This window comes from Lithobates pipiens, unplaced genomic scaffold, assembly GCF_037356315.1.
Source record: "Lithobates pipiens isolate NorthernLeopardFrog02 unplaced genomic scaffold, aLitPip1_a1.2 Scaffold_16, whole genome shotgun sequence".
Lineage (NCBI taxonomy): Eukaryota > Metazoa > Chordata > Amphibia > Anura > Ranidae > Lithobates > Lithobates pipiens.
In genome coordinates this window covers 593,925,587-593,943,545 of record NW_027507748.1, presented here as the reverse complement: position 1 = coordinate 593,943,545, position 17,959 = coordinate 593,925,587, and the positions used below count along the sequence as shown (strand labels likewise).

At 44.9% G+C, this 17,959-nt stretch overlaps 1 protein-coding gene across 2 annotated transcripts in view; it reads right to left on the bottom strand.

The window, feature by feature from the left end:
• LOC143983843 (keratin, type II cytoskeletal 80-like) overlaps positions 1–17,959 on the bottom strand; it is a 79,803-nt gene that overhangs the window by 26,693 nt on the left and 35,151 nt on the right. For both annotated transcript variants that reach the window (XM_077483941.1, XM_077483942.1), the window contains exons 4-6: positions 11,549–11,644; positions 6,429–6,593; positions 4,694–4,819 (exon numbers count right to left, since the gene is read on the bottom strand). In XM_077483941.1, coding sequence (XP_077340067.1) covers positions 4,694–4,819; positions 6,429–6,593; positions 11,549–11,644 — 387 coding nt within the window. The remainder of the gene's footprint in view (positions 1–4,693; positions 4,820–6,428; positions 6,594–11,548; positions 11,645–17,959) is intronic.

The following is a 17,959-nucleotide window of genomic DNA, read 5'->3' as shown; positions in this document are numbered from 1 at the left end:
GCAGATCACAAAAGCAGTGCATTATTGCGTGCAGGTTGAATTTTACAGGAATCCACAGCACATTTCTTCGCAATTCAGATGCAGCCATGGCGTGAACCGCTCCCTTAGACATATTACTTCGGACAGTGCAGTTATGAATGCAGCACAGTATCATCTGCATCCTACACACAGTCATCTTAGACTAACCACACCTAATAATTAAGTGTAATTTAAACCATGTCCATTTTCCAGCTCCGTGTAGCGCATATTTTTAAATTAGCCATGCCCACAATTTAGCCTGTATTTATACCCTGGCCCCTCTATAGGGGCGGGGCCAGGGGTAGGGCTGAAGGGGGGACCAGGGGTGGGGCTGAAGGGGGCCCCTTCAGGTAGGCTGTACGGAGCCCCATGATTTCTATCAGCAGCCCTGCCTCCACCAAGCTAAGTAAGTATGTCGCCACCATCAAGGGCACAGGTATAGATGTAATCTCCCTTATACAGCGCCCAACGTCAGACCAAAACTCCTTGACCACCTGGCAATGCCAAAAGACGTGACTAGAATTGTCCAGGGACAGTAAGCCAGGCCAACATTCAGCCGATATAGCCGGGTACATTTTATGATGTGTGTAATACATCCTGTGCAGGAATTTAAATTGAATTAATCAATCTCTAGAGGAAACTAAGGCCGCGTACACACGGGCGGACTGTCTGTCCAACTTAGTCCGCTGAAACACATTTCAGCGGACAGTCCGCTCGTGTGTGGGCTTGAGCGGACTTTTTCAGCGGACAGTCTGGCGGACTAAGTCTTTCGGAATGTTGGAAATACTGTCCGCTGGACTCGCATTTCGGCGGACAATCCGCCCGTGTGTGTGCCAGTCCGCCCTACTTTTGAAATGAGCGGACTTTTCCCGCCCGGAGAAAAGTCTGCTCATTTCGAGCGGGTATTCAGGTAGGCGGGGCCCGCGACGGAGATGCCGCTGACCCCTCCGCCTGGTATGGACTTAAAGGGGAACCCCAACGCCGAAAAAAATCGCCGTAGGGGTCCCCCCTAAGTCCACAACAGACCCTTGTCCGAGCACGCTACCCGGCCGGCCAGGAAAGGGGGGCGAGCGAGCGCCCCCCCCTCCTGAGCCGTACCAGGCCGCGTGCCCTCAACATGGGGGGTGCCTTGGGGAAGGGGGGGCCGCGCGGCCCCCCCAGCCCAAAGCACCTTGTCCCCATGTTGATGAGGACAAGGGCCTCTTCCCGACAACCCTGGCCGTTGGTTATCGGGGTCTGCGGGCGGGGTGCTTATCGGAATCCGGGAGCCCCCTTTAATAAGGGGGCCCCCGGATACCGGCCCCCCACCCTATGTGAATGAGTATGGGGTACAATGTACCCCTACCCATTCACCTGTAAAATAAAAGTACCATCTTCGGGGGTCTTCTCGCCGGACTCCTCCGCTATCTTCATGTAGCTCTTTTGCTAGCGGAGGAGTCCGGCTTTCTTCCGCGCCGCCGGCCTCTTCTCCCGACTTCGGGGGTCTTGTCCCCCTCTTCGGTTCTTCTGTCACCGCCGCCGTCGCCGCCGCCTTCCGTTCTTCTTCTTCTTCTTCTTCTTCTTCTTCTCCAGGAGATGTTGCCTCGACGATCTCTCCGGCCACAATGCCAGGGACGCACTGCGCGGCCACTTATATAGGGACAATGGGGCGGTGTCACATGGCTTTATGTCACATGGGTTGGTCACATGGTGACCCCGCCCCCTTACGATGTCATAGTCCCCATGTGACATCAACCCATGTGACCAACCCATGTGACATAAAGCCATGTGACACCGCCCCATTGTCCCTATATAAGTGGCAGCGGAGTGCGTCCCTGGCATTAAGGCCGGAGAGAGCGTCGTGTCAACATCTCCTGGAGAAGAAGAACAAGAAGAACAAGAACGGAAGGCGGCGGCGACAGAAGACCGGGCCACCGCCTGTAAAAGAGCGGTGGCCCGGCAGAAGAACCGAAGAGGGGGACAAGACCCCCGAAGTCGGGAGAAGAGGCCGGCGGCGAGGAAGAAAGCCGGACTCCTCCGCTAGCAAAAGAGCTACAAGAAGATAGCGGAGGAGTCCGGCGAGAAGACCCCCGAAGACGGAAGACCCCCGAAGCTGTGCAATAAAATATTTTATCTCGTGTGTTGTGTTTTTTTTGGTACTTTTATTTTACAGGTGAATGGGTAGGGGTACATTGTACCCCATACTCATTCACATAGGGTGGGGGGCCGGTATCCGGGGGCCCCCTTATTAAAGGGGGCTCCCGGATTCCGATAAGCCCCCCGCCCGCAGACCCCGACAACCAACGGCCAGGGTTGTCGGGAAGAGGCCCTTGTCCTCATCAACATGGGGACAAGGTGCTTTGGGGTGGGGGGGCCGCGCGGCCCCCCTTCCCCAAGGCACCCCCCCATGTTGAGGGCACGCGGTCTGGTACGGCTCAGGAGGGGGGGCGCTCGCTCGCCCCCCTTTCCTGGCCGGCCGGGTAGCGTGCTCGGACAAGGGTCTGTTGTGGACTTGGGGGGGACCCCCACGCCGATTTTTTTCGGCGTTGGGGTTCCCCTTTAAGTCCATACCAGGCGGCGGGGTCAGCGACGTCTCCTTCACGGGCCCCGCCTACCTGGAGACGCGCTCGAAATGAGCGGACTTTCCTCCGCATGTGTGGGCGAGTCCGTTCATTTCAAAAGTAGGGCGGATAGTATGGCGGACTTAGTCCGCCGTATTGGTCCGCTCAAAAAGTGCCGTGTGTGGGCAAGTCCGTTCATTCCAAAGTATGATGGACTGTCCGACGGACTAAGTTGGCCAGACAGTCCGCCCGTGTGTACGCGGCTTAATGCCCTGTACACATGGTCGGACATTCGGACCACAAAATCCATCTGATTTTTTCCAACAGATTTTGGCTGAAACGTGCGTTGCATACACACGGTCGGACAAAGTTGTTGAAAAATCATATCGTTCGGAAGGAGGTGACGTTCGTTGCATACAACGGGACTACGTAGAAGCTAGTAGCCAATAGCTTTGGTCTCGTAATTTAATCTGAGCATGCGTGGCACTTTGTCCGTTGGAATTCTCTACAAACGTTCAGAAAAAGTCTGATCGGATTTTGTTGTCGGAAAATTTGAGATCCAGCTCTCAAACTTTTTCCGTTGGAAACTTAGATGGAAAAAGTCTGATAGAGCCCAAACACGATTGGATTTTCTAACAGCATAATCCGATTGGATCTTTTCCGTCTGAATTTCCGACTGTGTGTACAGGGCATTAGTGAGTGGAGGGAACATATTGTCCCACACTTCTCCACCCATATCTGGGACCACTTCCACCCACTGCTCCCTGCATTTGATCACTGACGGAGGCGACACAGGAAACAGCTCCTTATATAATTCAACGTTAATTTCATGGAGTCATCCAAGAGAACATTCTTGGATGAATTCAAAATTGGTCACCATCAAATTTAACTAAACTTGAGTAGTTGCAAAGTCTAGAGGTGCAAAATTAGTATAGACCTATCCCAACAAACTAAAGGCTCTAATTAAAGCAAAAGATGGCTCAACAAAAGGGGGTGATCCTTTTTCCAACCCAGTGATTCTGTTTTTGAATAAAAAAAAAAAGAATTTCTAGCATGTTGGTGTTATATCTTTCATTTGGATGTTATAAGTTGCACCTAGTAAATACAGCTGGATAAAACAAAAACTGTCTGTCTTAATTTCAGGCTACAAAGCAACAAAATGTGGTTGGGTTATTCTTTTCTATACCCATTGTAAGGTGACACTTCAGAGTCACACCGTGTTGTGATTAAGATGCATTGAGTGCACTTTAGTTGACTTATGTTGACATTTATTTTAATGCAATTGTGTTATGATGGGTTTTATTGCATTGCAAATCATTGTGCTGCATTTAAATGCAGCATGTTCTAGTAAATTAATGCAGTGCATTGGTCTGAACTGGGCCTATTGGACCAATGGATTTCAGCTTGTCATTGTGTTGGACCTGTGGTAAGCAACACAGCCCAATGGACATGGCATGGCTAGGTCCTATATGTGGAGCCTGATTGCTGAATCAGCCTCTGGTTTCATTTACATTTTGGCTCCTCCATCAGTGAGGCCTCCCTGCTATAATTCCAAAGTCTCTCTAAAATGATTGAAAAATCCCACAGGAACAGTGGAAAACCATCATAATGGCTGCAGTGGGTGTGAAACCCCAAGAATTGCAATTCAAATATCTCAGCTTGGTTTATGTAAAACATATTCTTTTTAGTTTTGTATAGAGCGAGGAACGGTTAGAACTTCTGTCAAGGCTTGTATTGCTTTCTGTATCCCCCCACTGAAGAGATTCACCCACTCTTTTAAATTGAAAATTACAGCTGTTACTGGAACAGAAATAAAGGAGAAGGCGTTAAATTAGGACACATTTTGGTGACAGAATATCTCACTTGGAAGAGATTTTCTTTGGCTTCCGGCTGTGGCTTTGGAAAAGTACGTGAAGAGGAATCTTTCCAAATCCATCCCTGACTCTCTCCAAATCTAAAAAAATGTTTTTGCTACAGATACACATTAAATTGTTGAGTTGTTTTAACATTAGTTCAGCTAAGAATTGCTGCAATCTTGGCTTTCTAGACCTCAAAGTACAGTATATTTTTCAGCATAGTTTTATCATAATTCATAATACGTACAGCAAACACTGCCCTTTACTCCAAAAATTTACCTGGGTTTTAATGCTTAAGATATCTGACTGCAGGCGCTGGATCTGACTGTTGAGCTGGGTAATGTGGCTGCGGCTGTTTTCCAACTCGGTTTCATAGCGTCCAGCTTGGAGTACTCCTTGCTTTAACTAAATGAAAGGAACACAATGGTGATGTTTCATTGTTATCAAGTACAATAAGACCTCTCTATAGATTGATGGGTATGACTTTCTGTTTAACTAATGTCTATTTTGTAAAAGCATAATTATTTGCATAAAGCTCATCTCTGCAGTATACATTATCAATATATCAATTCTATGACATGTCAATCATTATGTCCAATGGTAAGCCCTTGTACACACGGTCGGAGAATCTGTCGGAATGAGTCTTATCGGACCGTGTCGTCAGATAATCCGACTGTGTGTGGTATGCATCAGACTGATTCCATCCGAATCTCCGTCCGACCCAATTTTCCAACATGTTGAAAATATTTCCTGACCAACTGGGCCGGACGGACCTAATCCGATCATCTGTAGAGCATTTTCATCGGACCAAGTGCCACGCATGCTCAGATCAAATTCCTACATCAAAGCTATTGGCTACTAGCCTGAATGTAGTCCCATCGTAATGAAATTACGTCATCACGTTCTGAAAGATCGGATTTTTCGCCAACTTGGCCCGACCGTGTGTATGCAACAGTTTCGGACACAATCCGTCGGACTAAATCCGACGGGCAAAATCCAACGGATTTGGTTGGCAAAATCTCCGACCGTGTGTACAGGGGCTAAGACTTCTGATGTATCACAAAGGTGATGATGTCAATTCTCTGGTGATTTTGTTAAACAATCCGTTGATTGCTTGCACATGTTATTATAATATTTTTTAGTCAACAATTAAAGTGCCAGAAAGAACTACAGGCCGTGCCATGTTTTTTTTATTTTGATGTTTCAGAGTCTTTCATCCATCTTTGCCCGTAGAAACCCAACACTCTATAGTGCAATGCTTTGAAAATACTAAATGGAATCAAGTCACACTTTTCACTTCCCACATAAACTGAATTTCACATGGGGAATGTCTGGATGTAGAGCGGTGGAGACACGGTGGAGACATTTGGGGATTGAGCAAAGTAAGATCTCACTACTTACAGAACACAATAAGGCAACGGGGGGGCATTCTTTCATTCGTTCATTTCACAGGTGGAAGTTTTTTTTTTTGCTGCCTCCGTCCCTGTTAGTGAGATTTTCTGTACCACTGAGACTTAGTCAAGAACAAAGCCTCTAACCCCTCTCCAGTCTGTCCTATCCAAGTTACTGTTATTTATTTATTTTTTTTAACTTTCAAACTCTCAGGTCCTGTAATTATTTGGTGCATGCCCATTTATTCCATGCTCCTGCCAGGTCCACGCCAAGCCACAATCGTACTGCAGCAAACTCTGCCAGCAGGTCCTGTAGTTATTTTGTGCATGCCAATGTATTCCTATAGAGAGGTGGTCTAGCATGTATCCCAAATGTAAAACTTTCCTTAGGAATTAATGGGATTTTTCTGATGATGAATGATATCTTATTGCGTATGTGACTCTTTGCAGGTACAGACGGTAGGAGAACTTTTCCATTTCTACCTATCTTATTATTATTGTTTAAGAATATTTATTAATGTTTAATATACTATTGCTTAAGAATTTAATATAACATGGGGCATAATTTAATTTTATAATGATTCAATACAAATGCAGTGACCGTTATATATTTATATATCTACCTTTTTCTGGGACAGAGCCCTTGCTTCTTCTCGACTTTTTGCTGCAATACTTTCATATCGTTCCTTTATCTCTTGTACAAATTTTTCAAATTTCAAAGGACAGCTGCTGTCCATGTTCAACAGCACTGATATGTCTCCAGACTCCGCCATCACTTCTTTCAGCTCCTAGGACAAAAAGGGACACAATTAATGGATTCTTACTTTTTTTGAACAGTGTTGGTTTTACATTCCAACCGTATGTGCCATGCTCTTGTAGTGGAGGTGTTACCCAAAATAACTAATTAGGTGGTAGCTTTAAAGCAAAATTCCAGGCAACAACATTTTAACCTTCTGGTAATCACTATATATCCACCTTACCTTTGTAGGGGAAGTGTGTTCCTTGTGTTTGCTTTCGTTACTTGAAAAAAATACTCATTTTATTGCTGACCACCAAACTGATTCGAAGGATGAACAAAAAGCTTTACATTCGCTTTGCTGATGATTGTCAATGGCCAAAGGTTTCGATACTGCTAGATTTTGTCTTTCTAGCATCCAAACTAAAAGGGACAACTCTCCAGCTTACTCTAACATCCTTTGAATTCTCTTGCAAGGCTGCCACACTCCCGAGGATCCAGGTGTCTACCTTATATGAACTTTTAGTTACTCCAACACACAAACTTCCCTGCATGACCCAATGGGAATGAGATTTGGAAAGTACCTTAGAGCAAGAAGTAGCTAAAAATCTGGCTAAAGTATCTCTTAACACAACCTTGGTAGAATCCAATTACAAAATGCCGTTAAGGTGGTACATGGTCCCTACCAAAGTTGATAAAACATGTCCACAAGACTCCTCTTCTTGCTTTAGGCAATGTTTATAACTGGGAACCATGTGTCACATTTGGTGGCAATGCCCCCAAATCACTAGATTTTGAATAAGGATCTTCACTCTAATACACTCAGTAATGGAGGTGTACGTCTGCAGAAGATCTGAAATTGCCTTTTTTCGGAAACTAGACCGCAAAAAATGTATATCATACATTATCATGGCTGCTAGAATTGCCATTGCTAGGTGTTGGATCTCATTTGAATACGTTATTCAAAAACTAAGCCGGATAATGATTAACTATTAACTTTTGGGTACCCTCAATAATGCCCAAAGTTTGAAAAGTCCTGGAAGCCTTTGCCGCAGCACCTGGAGAGAATCTGGTGAGGCCTGGGGATCTTGCTCACATCTTTTTTACCTTTGTCCTTTCTCTAACCTTCTTCTTGTCTCCCAGTTTGCTCTACCTCCTTCTTCCTTCTTTTGGGTGGCCAAGTAAAATTTCTACTTGATGGTAATTTGTTTTTGTTTAGGGATTTGGTGCAAGTAAAACAGCAGATGAGAATTTTGAAAAAGAAAGATGAACCTGCTTTTTCCTCTAGCATTCTAGCAACTGTTAAAATGGTACTGTATTTCTCATCTGTGCGCTAATTGAATGCTCTGTCTTTGCTATATTAGTAATCCCATGAAGGTAATCTGTACGCAAGCGTCTGTTTACTTTTTCCCCCTCGTGGGGGCTCTGTTCTGTTAAACGAATAAAAACTCAATAAAAATATTGGAATTTAAAAATGGCCAAAGTTCAGCCTTTAGATCTTCAATGCTATTGCTTCCCAACAAGGCTGGATAAAAGGAGACAAGAAAACCTGTCATTATAGAAGCAGACCTCTCCGCATATACTTTTGTGTGTTTTCTTTGTCATCTGTCTTCCATGTTTTATCTACGCAGGCCTGTTTCTCAATTATGACCTACTTTAATCTCAAGGAAACAGTGCTGCTGTTGCTTTCAGCAGAAACAACCATAGCTAGGGACTAGCTGAGAATTAAGTGAACCAGTGGTGTACCTAGCATAACTTGTACTCACTAAACACCCCCCCCCCCCCACCCACACAATAAATCAAAATTAATTATTAGTAATAATCATGAAATTAGATGTCATGCATGCTGGGGTGGGAATAGAATTGTCCAGTGGAGAGCGGACAGCAGCAGCTGTGAGTACAGTTGCAATTTTATGTGGAGATACTGAACTTAAGCTGCTATAGATGAGTAGAATTTCGAACAAAAATTCTTAGGAAAAGAGTGTTCTAAGAAAGTTTGTTCATTTTTCTAATGAGCATTCATTTTTGACCATAGTAATGAGGAAATTTGAAGGGGCAAGCTGAAAAGTTTTTCTTGAATGACATTTCTAACAGAGTATGTGGTTTAATTTGTAAGTCCATTCATTCCAAATCAAATGTAAAAACAAATTAAGTCTTTCAAAAAGACATTTGAATGTTTTTTAGAGAATGTTCTAAAAATTGTCGTACCAATTTTCCTAATACTTTTTGTTCGAAATTCTGTCCATCTATGGCCAGCCAACATTAGCATATCAATCTGTCCAATGTGCAGAAGCTCAGGAATGCTATCTCCTGCATAGTTAACAACTTACAATTTAAAAATATTCAAGAGGTATGCCTCGAAGGGATCAAGAAGAATAATCTATGGCACATAGAATGCCTCCTGCCTAAGCCCTTGTACACACGGGCGGACATTCCGACAACCAAATCCGTCGGATTTTGTCCGACGGATTTTGTCCGAAACTGTTGCATACACACAGTCGGACAAAGTTGTCAGAAAATCTGATCGTACTTAACGTGATGACCTTATTTCGTTAGGACGAGACTACATTCAGGCTAGTAGCCAATAGCTTTGGTCTAGGAATTTGATCTGAGCATGCGTGGCACTTTGTCCGATCGGAATTCGCTACACACAATCGGACAAAGTCCGATCGGATCATGTTGTCGGAAAATTTTATAGCCCAGCTGGAAAACTTGGTCCGTCGGATACTCCGACGGAAACAGTCCGATGGAGCCCACACACTGTCAGATTATCCGACAACATGGTCCTATCAGACATTGTCCATCGGAATGTCCGACCATGTGTACAAGGGCTAGCACCTGGAAAACTGGAAAATAAAGTGGGTTTCACTTTATAGTATATAGCTTGTAGTGTGGGAGAAAATAAGCCCCATCATTGGTGGCAGTGATATTAATGTTCAACATTTGTGTAAGTGGTCACAATAATCCAAGCTTCATTGGTTGTCAGAGGCAGTAATGTTAAACTTCCTTAGCACTGGTGGCCAGTAGAAGGCTGTAATTATTACCCCCTTCCAGCATTAGTGGTCAGTGGCATGCCCGAGCTGTAATAATAACTGCCCTCCCCATTGCATTTGTGGTCAGTGGCAGGCTGTGACATTACAATAACCCCCCCCCAAGCATTAGTGTTCAGTGGCTTACTTACCTGCATCGCACGACTGTTGGGAAGAGATCACTCCACCTGATGGTTCTGGCTTTTTTCGGTGTCTGGTGCTGGAGTGCAGCAAGTGTTACTGCACTCAACACACTACTGCAACTCAACAGGGGGCGCGCTAGGGCACTTTCTCATCACTTTGTTGGAACTGAAGTACAAACTAGCTGACAATGCAAGGTTCTTGGCAGGCAGTGAATTAGTTTGCTGGTGTATTGTAACATGCTTGGAAACAGCATAATTTTCATGCTGCTGATAGCCCAGTACTTCTATTGTGGGTGGGGGTGGCACTCAAAAATTAAATGCTTTCAGTGACACCTTTACTTCCATATTTCTTTTTACAGGAGGATACATTTTTTTTTTAGTTGCTGGCCTACTCTACTGAAATAATAATGATGTACTGTATACATTTTTTTTATGTTTTACTTAACAGTGTACTTGGGATATTGGGTGTCTGATTCAATGAGACGAGGATCAAAACATGGCTAAAATGCTAAATAAATATTTCTGTCACTAAAAAGTAAAAAGAAAAAATCCATGTAGATGGAATAGGATACTTACAGTACATGTGGATGGATGAGGTTACATGCATTTCGCTAAAGACTTTTTGGGAAAAGAAAATACAGCATGGCTGTTATTTGTTTCCTATTCACTAGAGCAGGAAAACAAAAAAGCTCTTGGAATTTAGTTGAATTCTTGTTGTACCAAACAGAAGACATACATAAAACTAGCTGTGAATCTCCTGTATCCTGTAACCCTATAGCTTTGCCTTCTAATTATGGACTGGTGTGACTAACGGAATTATGACTATGATTTCTAAAGGGCAGTCAGTTGTAGACATGTAGACAGACATAAGATAAGTGGGGATATTCTAGAGCAGGAATCTTCAAACTACGGCCCTCCAGCTGTTGTGGAATTACACATCCCATGAGGCATTGTAAAACTCTGACATTCACAGACATGACTAGGCATGATGGGAATTGTAGTTCCTGAACAACTGGAGCGCTATAGTTTGAAGACCCCTGTGCTAGAGCATGTGTCAATACAAGGACCGTGGGTCGACTCTGGCCCACCAGGTCATTTCATGGAAGCCCTTGCACGTCTCTGGCAGCTGCAGCACCCAAGCTTCTCCTGCTCCACTTTGTCTCAGCAGTCAGCAGCAGAGAAGAGGACAGACGTCCTCCACCAGATCATGAACTTCTCCGTGCAGCCACAAGGAGGCTTTTCTTTTTGTCCCCCTCCCCATCTCAGCAGTAGGAGGCAGAGAGGATAACAGAACTCTTACAGATCCTGTGCCTCTCTGAGCAGGCGTAGCACCCCCTTGTCTTCGCCTCCCCTAGTCACATTCAGCAGACTCCTGCAGCTTACTCTAGCCCTCCTCTGGTCCTCCTCCAGACCCTGCACTCTCTGCTTCCCAGCTCTGCCCCAGCTCCTTCCCAGAAGCAGCACAAGGTAAAGGGGGGTGGGGGTCACTGTGATGTAAGGTTTGAGGCTCTTGATTTCTGATGGTGGGGAGGCTCTTGACATCTGATGTAAGTGGCAATGGGGTGCTGTGGACATTTAGGCATTTATAATGTTGATGTGGCCCACAATGAAGTTGAGTTTAACACCCCTGGTGTAGTGGGAGAAATGCAATAGAATCCTCAGTGACTGTCTACAGAAAGCAACAGAAATGAAAATACAGCCAGGCATATGCAGTATAGAAATGCAAAGTGGAGGAGATCATAGCATACACTCTGAGTTTTGTTCAGGGGCAGAACACAAGAAAAGGACAAGGTAAGGTTACAGACACATAGAATTTAGGAAACATTTCTATTTACCTGCTCATAGACATTGGTCAGCAGCTCTATAATTCCCTTCAGGTGACCATGTTTTACTTCGAGTTCAGTTTTGTCCAAACTACAAGCATCTACGTCCTGTAAAATAAGAAATGTAAGCAGATTATAAAAATCACCCTTTTAAATTAGCCATAATACTATTTACAATACTACAGACCACTTCATCTTTATAGGCTTATAGCCAGGTTGGTATTGTGCTTTTGGTACACGGCAGTACGTTTTTTGCTTAGATGACAGACACAGATAAAAACAATAGTACTTTCCATATGATATAAACTAACTACACATTTGGGTGACTTGGATGAGCGATCTATTGTTGCTCCATGAAAGAGGCCCTGTAATAGCCTTCTAGATCACCTGCTGTACAGTGGAACCTTGGTTTACGAGTAACGTGGTAAACAAACATTTTGAAAGACGAGCAACTTTTTTTCTGACTTAGCTTGAATCCTGCTCGTTTTGCTAGACAACACTTGCAAACTAATGGGGTGTGCAGTACCACATTTGGCCAGAGATGTGGGATCGCTGGGGACACTCGGAACAGTTCGGAGCCATTTGGAAATACTCAAAAACACTTGGAAATACTCGTAAACACTCAGAAATACTCAGTTCCCGAGCATTTCCGAGTTCAGCCGAGCTGTCCCCGAGTATTTCCGAGGCTCTCCGGCGCCCCCCACCTCTGGCCATATGCAGTATTGCATGTAATAAAAGTCAATGTGGAGCAAATTATCTTAGTTTCCATTGACTTTTATGGGGAAACTTGCTTTGATATGCGAGTGCTTTGGATTACAAGCATTTTCCTGGAACGGATTATGCTCGTAATCCAAGGTTTCACTGTATATCTCTAGCATTTTTTTAAGGCTTTTAGGGATGGGCAAATGTGCCCATATTTGTCTTGTGGGGGTTTGTCATCTGTCTATTGTGTTAGTCCAGGCCATAAATGGTTGCTGAACCGGCCAAGATTTGAGCCATGTATGGGAAAGGCTGAATGTACCCAATAATAATTAAATATAATAAATGTGGCGCTAACTCAAATAAAGTGCTATAATAAACAAAGTCAATATTCACATAATCAATTAATGCACATATATGAATTTTGGATTGTTATTTCACTGCTTTTGTATTACCATACCTCCATATACTATGGACAGCATGGTCAACTGTTGACTTGGCGCCATCCACAGGCAGTTTAACTCTTCAATAAGACAGGTGTTGATTGCAATGCAATATTACTTCAAATACTTATAGTACAAAGGATGTTGTTCCTTTACGTTGAAGTGCAAATAGGCAATGACTTTCCGAAGTCCTGTATATGTAAAATGCAGATACACAGGGAACCTTAATAACAACAGGGAGAATCTAGCTTCTACCAACAGGAAAGATGGACAAAGCTAGAAGCCAATTCACATAAATGTAGTGGCCCAAAACCACCCCTACAGAAGGCAAATATCAAACAAAGACAGCCTGATACAGTTACACAGAAAACAATACACATAATTGGGGCAGAATATTATCTGCTTGAAATCTTTAGATTTCGCTATAACCCAGTAAAATAGATAAAGTATGACTTATCCCTGGACATAATGTAGCACCCTCTAGTGTGTGCTAGAAGTAAGTGTAGGCAAACCATACTATGACTCACATTTAAGCTGGTGGTGAGTCTTATGCCCCGTACACACGTTCCGATTATCGGACCACAAAAGTCGCTTTCGGACAGATCGTTCGATAATCTGATCGTTAGTACGCAGCTTTCGACAGCCGATCACGACAGTCCGTCCAACTAAATCCGAAGGAACAAACAGGAAAACTTTGGTCAGATGACAGCCCATCGTACGACAGTCGTGTAGTCAGTACAGTATGCGTCCGATAAAAGTCATTAGACAAACACCACGCATGATCGGAAACATGAAAATAAACCAGAAGGACACACAGGTCACACGTTTTTGACATCATTTAAAATACGTAGCTACGCACGACGGAAGATTTTTCCAGAATCGTACGACAAAAGTGTTACACACATTTTGCACTGTTGTATTCAATCTTAGTTGTATACAACAAAATGTGAACGATCGGTCTTAAGATAATCGGAACGTGTGTACAGGGCATTAATTGTGTCAGGCTTAATTAAAGGTCAGGTCTGAATGACTCATCTCAGCAGCTCTCTGGTGCCTCCCCCTGTTTCCAGAATGTTGAATAACTTTCTGAAAGATAGTGGGTGGAGACTAGGAGCTGAGCAGCCCATTTGGAGGTCTCTGGCCAATCCCCGAGTGTGGGCTTGGCAGGGAGCCTTTAAACACTGATGAGTCATGCCAGTGGGGTGAAAGATGGAGATACAGTGTTGAGGAGGCTGTCAGTGGCCCTCAGGGATGCCCCTTAGTCTGGGGGGGGGGGGGGTGTCCTGCTGTGGGCCAGGGCTCGGGTGTTGGAAGAATCCTGATAAAACACAGAGGAGGAATTCTTCCTGGAGGCAGGGGAGCAAGAGAGGACAGAGTGAGTAGTCAACACTGTTGGGACTAACAAGGGGGGAGACTGTCATATGTAGCCAGTCTCCCTTGAAGACAGCGGTGTGCCTACGTCTTCAGTCCTTTCCCGGAGAGATTTTCTGAGAGTCAGCTAGGTCGCCTGGTGAAGAGTCAGCCAGATGAGCTGGTGTAGACAGACAGCCGGAAAGGGTGATGAAAGGGGCAGATTCAGCCAGGTTGGTTGGATTAGTGGCCACAGGGAAGAAGTTATATTCTGTTTCACTATATCAGAGATACACTCAAGAGGGCTGTGTCAGGTCACCTTGAGGCGAGGTGACAGATGCACCCCGTAGAGCGTAGAGATCAGGAGTGCACCACATGGTTGTGGACCCTACGGCTGACTGCTGCAGACGGGGGACAGATCCCACTGGGGTTAGAGCGTAAGATTCCCTGGGGCGCGGAGTCTAAGAGCCAGCAGGTTTTCACCAGCGCCTTGAGTGGTGAGGATGGACTTGGCTGCAACTGGCTCCAGGTCGCGACCCCCAGGGTCCCCCAGCTTACACCCACAGTAGGCAACAGGAGGATAGGGATGGTGAGGGACAAAGCCAAGGTCGGGGCCACAAGCAGACGGGAATAGTCAGGGATACGCCAAAAGGTCAGGATCGCAGGCAAACAGGGATAGTCAAAGACACGCCAAAGTCGGTTAACGGAACAACAGAAGAGCACACAGCAGGTAACAGGAAGCTAACACACAATGGTTGATCAGCAGGGATGGCCTAGCTCCCTGATAGGAGCTAGGGTGGAGCCATGCCAGAGGATGGATTACAAAAGCAGACAGGTGAGGGTCGGCAGGTCTCTAGATGAACACATGGGAACAGGTAAGCAGACAAACTATAGCATAATCATGACAGGCTGTGAGTTCCTGCCTGTAATGGGCTCTTGCTAAATCTGACTGGGAGCCTGTCAGATCATCTCAAGAGTGATTCAGCTGGCAAAAGCAAGTTTCCGTGCAGGAGGAAAGAAGAGCAGAGACTGTATATAGGGAGTTGTCCCTGAAGTTATTGAAATCAAGTGGGCACCCCATAACCTCCCACCCCTATCCAAGTTATTAACCCTCTAATGAATAATAAAAAATAAATAAACATGGACTGTTCTCCGACTCTGGATGCTTGTGAAGATTTGGTGTGCTTGGCTGTGCAGGAGTGGGGGATCCCTTTCATCTGCCAGTCTTAGGGGGGTAGTGCTACAATAAAAAACAAACATGAGAGGAAAAACATGCACAAGCCTGAAAACATCAGAAACTGGGATCATTTTGATATCTCTTCAAGTCAAAGCATTAAGTCACTTACCTATGGATGCAAAGCATGCGTAACCATTTAGAGGTAGACGTGGAAAAGCCTCTCTTGTTGATCTTAAAGTGATTGTAAAGGCAGAAGGTTTTTATTTTTATTTTATCTTAATGCATTCTATGCATTAAGATAAAAAACCTTCTGTGTGTAGCAGCCACCCTTATACTTACCTGAGCCTATCTCTATCAATCGATGTTGCACGAGAGACTCGGCTGCCCAGGACCTCTCCTCCTGATTAGCTGAGACAACAGTGTTGCCCCATTGGCTCCTGCTGCTGTCAATAAAAGTCAGTGAGCCAGAGAGAGAGGGGGCAGGGCCTATCCGTGGCTCCATGTCTGAACTGACAAATGGAGCTGCAGATGTCCCATAGCAAGAGACTTTAGTATCACTATCAGGAACTCCAGATGATTCTGTCCTCCAGAGGCTCTGCTTTAAAGCGTTTGTTAAAGCAGTGTTCCACCTTCAAATTTTTTTGCAAACACTGTAGCTGCTGGCTTTTAAAAAGGACACTTACCTGTCCAGGGAGCCAGTGATGCCCCCCCCCCCCCCCAAGGCTGATTCATCCATCGGATCGGGTGCAGGTGCCGCCATTCTAATTAAGGGAAACAGGCAGTGGAGCCTTGCGGCTCCACTGCCCATTTCCTACTGTGCATGCGTGAGTCGCGTGGCACTTTGTGAATGGCCAGCTGGATGTCTTCTGGGACACTCACATGTCCCAGAAGACATCGGGTTGGCTCACCGAAGAAGAGGATATGACGTCCTGCACCGCATACTGGATGGATCGGAAGTACAGGCTGTAATTCATAAAGAGGTAACAGGGAAAAAAAATGTTTTAACTAGTCAAAAACAAGCGGTGGAGAGGTGGTCTTTCATTTAAGACCACCTCTCAAAAGTGGGTGGAACTCCACTTTAACCCCCCAAAAAATGGACCCTGCTCCTTTAAAGCATGTTATATGACACAGTGCTTGTCCTGTGTCATTTGGCCCCCTGTAACACCTAAAAACCTGGTCGATCCTGCCAGTTTCTCCCCACCCCTCTATAAACTGACCACGGTGTATCATGGCTGCTTAGCCCTGACACCATGGTCAATTTACCTGCCTCTGTCATCAGCAGCCTGCTATCTGCTCTCCTCTCTTCCCCTGTGTCCTCTTCCTCCCTCCCCTCTCTGTCTGTGTGTGAGCCGCCCCTCCACCCTCCTGCTGCTCTCATAACACTAACCTGTATACACCATCAGCACTGCCTCCTATTTCAGGGTCCCCCTCTGTGAATGATTAATAACTATGCATGCTGTAAAGCTGAGACCAGCATGACCAGCCAGCTCTCTCCTCCTCCCCTCCAGACTCACATCAGCAGAGGAATCTCAACCCAGCCTGCTGCATCTCTCAGAGGAGGAAAGGAGAAAGCTGGACAGTCATGTGATCGCAATCTCAGCAGTGAAATTAGGTATTTGCAGCATTTATTTTTTTAAATCACACACAGAGGGGGCTTCTGCAATAAGAGGGGCTGCTGATAGTGTATACAGGTTAGAGTGGCTTAACAACCACTTAAAGCCTGTGGAGAATGCTCTGATTTGAAGACTGGGGTAGAAGACTTGGATGCATTTTTTAGGTCCCTAACTGCTAGCAAGACTCTTGGCTGCTTGAGCTATTAGTCATAAGTCAGAGACAGGCAGTAATATGGAGTCAAGTCTTTTGGGTTTTCATTGTGACTCATAAGTCAGAGACAGGCAGTAATATGGAGTCAAGTCTTTGGGGTTTTCATTGTGACTCTTCATGTGAAGTCACATTATTGTTTGCAGTTGCCAGGTGTAGTTAGGGTTGTCACCTGGATTTACCGGGACAGTTTGGGTTTTGAATCATGTGTCCAGGTTTCAAGCAGACTGAAACCTGGACACATTATTCAGACCGGGCTGTGGCTCCCCATGTAACCAAGATAGTCGCACACAAATCTGTTGCTGTCCGGGAGCTGCGGACGACTGTCTGGGGGCAGGTTCGACATCTCTGGGATGCAGGGTGATGATGTCAGCAAGAGCAATTTGGTCACACCCACTGTTCGCTGCAGCAGGCTATATGCATTGCAGTAATACTCTCCTTGGGGCACTCAAAGGTGCCCCAGGCCACTAAAGTGTTCGGGTTTGGCTTGAAGAAAAGGTAGCAACCCTAGGTATAGTTCCATCAATAAAAGGACTAGCATGAGGTTGCAGCTTTTCAGTGAATATACACCGAAAGAGATAGTGGTTTAGAGTCACTAGTTACACAGTCCATGAAATGATGAATGCTAGTATTGTTGTACATGATCTTGGCATTGGTAAAATTAGAATCGCGCTAACCTGTGGCTACAAATGAAGAAACCATAAATGTGTTGCTCAAAATATGCAAATCAATCAAGATACAGTAAAAAAAAAAATGTGAAAACTAAGTTGCATACATGAATGTGCATATCAACCTAAAATACAATATAAATAACGTATATGTATGAATGAATAATATATCATAAACACTTGTAAAACATAGTAAAGAGTGCAAATGGTGAAATAATAAACAAAAATTCAGTTCATATCTGGTCAGACAGCCTGTGAAAAAAAG